This window comes from Abramis brama (assembly GCF_963993115.1).
Source record: "Abramis brama genome assembly, chromosome: 16".
Taxonomy (NCBI): Eukaryota; Metazoa; Chordata; class Actinopteri; order Cypriniformes; family Leuciscidae; genus Abramis; species Abramis brama.
In genome coordinates, this window is record NC_139978.1 from 17,352,741 (window position 1) to 17,358,834 (window position 6,094).

At 40.1% G+C, this 6,094-nt stretch overlaps 1 protein-coding gene across 11 annotated transcripts in view; it reads right to left on the bottom strand.

The window, feature by feature from the left end:
- ep400 (E1A binding protein p400) overlaps nucleotides 1–5,815 on the bottom strand; it is a 37,861-nt gene extending 32,046 nt beyond the window's left edge. For all 11 annotated transcript variants that reach the window (XM_084086941.1, XM_084086940.1, XM_084086939.1 and 8 more), the window contains exons 1-4: nucleotides 5,633–5,815; nucleotides 1,586–2,943; nucleotides 474–581; nucleotides 178–262 (exon numbers count right to left, since the gene is read on the bottom strand). In XM_084086941.1, coding sequence (XP_083943067.1) covers nucleotides 178–262; nucleotides 474–581; nucleotides 1,586–2,911 — 1,519 coding nt within the window. In that variant the 5' untranslated portion in view covers nucleotides 2,912–2,943; nucleotides 5,633–5,815. The remainder of the gene's footprint in view (nucleotides 1–177; nucleotides 263–473; nucleotides 582–1,585; nucleotides 2,944–5,632) is intronic.
- Between the last annotated feature and the right edge of the window lie 279 nt (nucleotides 5,816–6,094).

Genomic DNA, 6,094 nt, shown 5'->3' on the forward strand with positions numbered 1-6,094 from the left:
AAACACAGAGCTGGGAAAAGATGCCGGAATACTGAGTAAGCAGAAGCAAATTGGAAGGGGAGAAAAGGAAACTAACAACAGCAAACAGAAAGGCATAAAACAAAAAGGGGGGATAAAGAACAAAGAAAACAAAAGAAAACTGGCCTCCACCTTTGCCCTGCGTCAACGTCGCCCTACCTGCTTGTGCCATGGCCTGCTGCCGTTTGAAAGCCTCCATGTCCACAGGGTTAGAGATGCTGCTACCTGCCACCCCGACATGAGTCTGTGAGATGGAAGACAAACCAAAGTGAGTCTCATTCACACGGAGCAAAAACAGTTCTGTTAACCTTAACTAAAATCTTGCCTAATTATGTCTAATGTCACAATTCTCTCAAGCCACATAATGAAAACGCCCTGTCACATGAGCGTTAAAAATATTTGAAATGTTCTGAATGAATCCTCCTTCACATTTCCAGTAAGGAAGCCTCCATCACCTGGAACTGCTGCTGACCGGAGAACGCTGCAGACACGTTGGGTGGGAGTTGTGTAGCTATAGCAACAGGAGTCACCGTCTGTCCATCCTTTCCAGTCACTACTTTCACCTGAGAGGTTGTCATAGAAACAGATGAAAGATACAAAGCCACAGAAAATACATCCTGATGTCTGCAAAAGAAATGGAGACCAGTTCTCTACAAAGAAAAGTTGTTTCATGGGTCAGAGACATGATGATCATTTTGATCATCTGGATCTATTAATTTAATCAAAAATACATAGATTTCTAAACATTTATTTTGATTTTATTGGGGGAGATAAAGTAAAAATGTCACAGTGATACAGTTTTCTTGATATCCTAATGAAGAGAGAAACCATCCTTTAAGGAATACTATTCTTTAAAAGGATTTTTTTGAGTAGTTTGATACAATTTTTTTCTTAGGAAAAAAAAGAGAATATTTTAAAACACTGACTGCATCACTGGATATTAACATTTGGGAAAAGTCTCCCAAATCATGTCATGTGATTTGACCAATAAAAGCAAACAAAAAACAGGAAATTATATCATAGAGAGGACACCTGAAGAGCTCTGTGACTGTCTCTTGGGTCAATAATCCTCTTAAAATATCAGAATTTTGACCTTGTTATGATGGTGAAAAGGCTGTAAAATGTCATGTGTTGCGAATCCCACAAATTTCACAATATTACTGTTTTTTTAATCAAATAAATACAGCCTGGGTGAGCATAAGAGACCCAAACGTTTGAAATGTAGTGTAGGCTATGTTTTCTTACTTAAAAATATACATTTAAAAACTGTTTTAATATAAAGAGTATAATGTGTACACACTCACATGTATTCAAGGTTTAAGGTAAAAATGTTATTTCTTTTTTACTTGATGGTTACACCACATGATGCCTTTTAAACCCCATTACATTTAAACGTTTCTTACAAACAGTATAAAAGTTTTTCGAAATGTTTGAAATTATTTTTTGGATACAATAAAAGGTTGTGTTAAACCTTTTTATCACTGTTGTAAGTTAAACCAAACTTATCACTGAGACTGAGAAAAGTGCATTTGAAAACAGAAAGTAAGAGCCCAATGCATTCTTTTACCTCATCATTAATGACCTCGGACTGCTCTTCCTCCTCCTCTTCATCTTCAAGGTCAAGATCGTTTTGCCTCAGGTAGGTGAAGAGAGGCACACAAGGCTTTTTCTTGAAGGCAATGTAGTCCATCATGTTCCCTTGCAGATGCTGCAGGAAAAAGAGCTCTATCAGGTACTCCTTAAACACCTCCTTCAGACTCTCCATTTTCTTCCCATGATGCTCCAGACACTGCTTCCTCAACTGTGCCACCTCTGGGTTTGAGGGCGCAATCTCTTCCAGTTTTTTCGGCTGCATCTTCTTCATGCTGGTGGGGGTCATGGACTGGCTGGCAAGGCCCTGGGGAGGGTTGCTCCTGGATGGGCTGGAGGGAGGGATGGCGGATGGGACCCCGAAAGAGGGCGCCGCAGATGCTCCCACAACGCCTTGCGCAGTCTTCTCAAAAATCATGGGTCGTGCTAACTGGCCTTGGATGATGCTACTGATCTGAGGAGGCAGATTGGAGGTGGTGATATGCCCAGGGCTGCCTAAAGTCGGCAGAGCAGCCCCTGCCGCAACCGGGCTCTGTGGGCCCAAATGGTGTATGGTGCCCCCGGTTTGAGAGTGTGGCTGGGACAGGCGTCTTTCTCTGATGGCCCCCGGAGTCCCAGGTGAGGTCAGCTGAACGGCTCCTGCTGTGGTCGGAGTCAGCTGAGCCAATCCTGCTCCATCCTGGTACACAAAATGGGCTGATGGGCTACCCAAGTTGAGCTGCCTAACCATAATCCCTGCCTCCACAAACCGCGTCGGGCTTTGACCGCACACTCCCAGAGCCGACACAGGAGCGTTCGGCCTGGGCACAGCCTGTATGGGGACCGGACTGTGCTGGGTGGGACTTTGAGGCTGTAGGCTTTGGGACAAGGGTGACGTCACCTGGATGTAAGACGAAGACCCAGGCTCGAACCTCCACTGCTGGGGCTGATGCTGAAAGCCAGGGGACGCCGGGCTCTGGAGAGGCAGGGAGGCGAGGGTGATCTGCTGGTTCCCTGGAACCATTGGTCCCACGTTCTGTAAAGTGATGTTCACGTTCTGGCCTGTGACCGGACTCCGACTCATGATGATTTGATAATTGGGAGACTGTGGCGCAGAGGGACTTGCAGATGGAGCAAAAGATGTCACCGGTGACTGGGGGTGATTGGCATTTGCTGGCTGTTGCTGGGTAACCGGCATGGGCTGCTGCTGCTGCTGCTGTTGGGACTGCTGTGGTTGCTGCTGTTCTTCTGCCTCAGATCCAGTGAAGGACTTTGTTCTCTGAAGGTTCCTCTGCACATTTGGTGGGCCTCCTCCATGGTGCATTTCGTGCCACTTTTATTGTATTAAAAGACACTCTGTGGGGAGACAACAGTGCAACATTTCTATCATGCCTATATTTGGGCAAAGATGTAGAAATTAATTAATACTGAACTTCAAGGGAAACAGTCATTAATAATTTGTAGTTCAAACAGACCAAGGCCAATTAAAGGGACAGTTAATTAAAAAATAATAATTCTGTCAACAACATTTACTCACCTTTATGTCATTTCAAACCCTTATTTTACACATAAATAACAGTATGAATTTATTTTGACTGAAATCAAAACTTTGATACTCCAAAAAGTCCAATGTGCAACAAACAATGGTGTTTATGAAAAAAAGCCTTAATTAAATCTGTTCATCTTAAAGTGATCGTGTCTCATCAGTAGCCTTGGATTCAACCACTTGAATTATATACTTTTACGATGTCTTAATTTGATGCATCAACTTTTAGTGAAATGGACTTTCAATGGAAGGACAGAAATATCTCAGATTTCATTAAAAATGTCTTAATTTGTGTTTCTAAAATTAACAAAAGTCATACAGGTATGGGACAGCATTGAGGGTGAGTAATGGCAATTTTTATTTTAGGTAAACTATCCCTTTAATATGCCAATAATTAGTCTTCAAAGAACCCCTACCTTTGCTACCTTTACCCCCTCGTTGTGTGAATTATTAAATCTACCAACAGTCTTGTCAATGGATAATAAACTATTTCTGTTTTGAGCAAATATTTTTGTTCAATTCTCTGTAGTAGTGTCTATACTATACAAGAACTATTAATTAAGTATATTAATTTATAAATGTTTATGGGACATTCATTTTTACCCTTTAAATGTAAATGTACTGTATCCATACACAGTACATTTACGTAAAGCAATATACACATACAGTATATATATATATATATATATATATATATATATATATATAGTGGGATACATGCATCCAACTTTATTCATGCATACAGTATACTCCTGTAAAACAATATAAAGTGCTAATTATCACCCAGCTCAAATCTGCTAAATGCGACTATAAGACATTAGGATATTCAATTTTTTCTCAGTAGCTAAAACACTAAACCCCATTCTCTGAACCAAATGCTTAGTGGCCTAAACATATTTTGTCAAATAAAATCACTCTTTTGGCAAAAAAAAATGCTGGTTATTAGACAGTAGACTCAATGAACATTTACATTTATTCATTTAACCATTTGCAAAACTCTAAATACATTCTCACTTACTAAAACACATTTTGCACTGTGATGCATTGCATTTGTGTTGGAAAATGGTAAACAAGCTGGAAGTTAAACAACTATAACACAATTGTCATTGTTTACACACAACTACTCAAAATTGTTCACTCTCGTTTCTAAAGATGTGATCAAACCAACTGTACAACATACAGGCCAGCTCAGACTGCACAGGTGACACAGGTGCACTGAATGTTGATACGAACAATGGATGGAAACTATCTGAGAAGGAGAGGAGGAAGAGCACATATGAATGTGGATGAAGAGGAAGAGGAAGAGGATAAGGACAAGAAAGAGAAGCGTTGTCAAGGCTGGATCAATGTTGCCTTTGTCCTGAGGCCAGATCCAGCACAAAGACGTGATGCTGAGGCAGAATGAAACTCACACTGACCTTGCATTTGCAATTTTTTTGAGTGTACTGTAACATGCTTTTGATTTAGAATACTCTTTGCCCTTTTGCAGTTGGGCTAGTGCATTTTTACCGTATGCAAGTGCTGAATATACAGAAATTCAATAATACTATACAATATCCAATACAATACTATACTTACAGTACATACAGTATACAGTATTTTTCACCTTTCTAAATTGTTATCACTACACTTTAAGTAATTGTACAATTGGTAACTACATGATCTGGATGCTGTGTTCTCCACTTTTATTTTATTTTTTTGTAGTGTCTAATGAATGCACTGTAGTGTTTATATATTAACTGACCTGTGTATGATCTGAAAGCTTTATTTGATTTTGCCAGAAGAGTCAGTGGTTTTGTAAATGTAGTTTAAAAAATTGGTTTTGTGTGTAAAGTTGTGAGAAAATGGGTGAAGCTTTCAAGAAATGTGTTTTGTGAATATTTATACAAATAAAATTGACTTGATTTGACTATTCAATACTGAATCGATCAGTCACTACATCCCTACCACCTCTAACAGAAATTCACCATGGTAACCACAGCTTACGATAAAAAGATCACATTGTTGTTTTTACAGTAATTTCACAGTATTTATACTAGCCACAAGCCATTGTATAAAAAAAGAGATATTAAACTAAATGTGAAATAACTGACAGATTCTTAATGTTTGAATCAGACCCTGTATTAACTTATGCTTTTTCAATAGTGACTGTGGTATTTGGGGGGAAACATAAATCCCACGGTATATTTTAGCACGGAATAAAACCCACTTTGGGGTTGACAACACTGTGTTTACTAGTAAAACCCTCTCTGCTCTCAGGCTGACTGACATATAGTCAGCCACAGCCTAACACAGCTAACAAACCCACCCGCTCTTCTCGTATCAACAAATACTAGCTATTCTGATCCAGTACGAGCACGTGCACCATACCCGTGTGCATTCTTTAAGTGTGTGTAGTTGTGTGGTTTATGTGAGCATTCAAAGCAGAATATGTGTGAGTTTCCGCTCGCGGAGCATTAGCTCGCCTGCTAAACACAAACATCAACACGCGCCACTTACTGTACAATCGCCGTCCCGCGCTCCAACCATCCACTGCAAACTCTACCCTCAGTGTCTAATTGACAAAACACCCGTGGGGTTCCACTCTCACGAATACACAGTCAATAAAACTGTTATTAGCGTATGACAGATGTTTCTGTGTGAATCATGGCGATAGACTGATTATTTTTTTCTTTCTTCTCCGAATACCCGGAAACACTCGACTGAGAGCGTGACGTTTACTTGACTGACGGGCTGTTGTCCAATCACGACACAGAACGAAAGAGCAGCGTATGCGCGGGGGCGGGACTACCGTAGGTTTTGCTTCCCTTCATTACTCACCTTGCATGGATGATGAGTATTTATCATGTAGTAGAATTTTATACACAGAAATATATATAGGTGAAAAGCGATTTTCTGCACATGTATATACCTTAAACGTTGACTACGAAAAAGGCTTTTCGTAATATATTTTCAAATGAA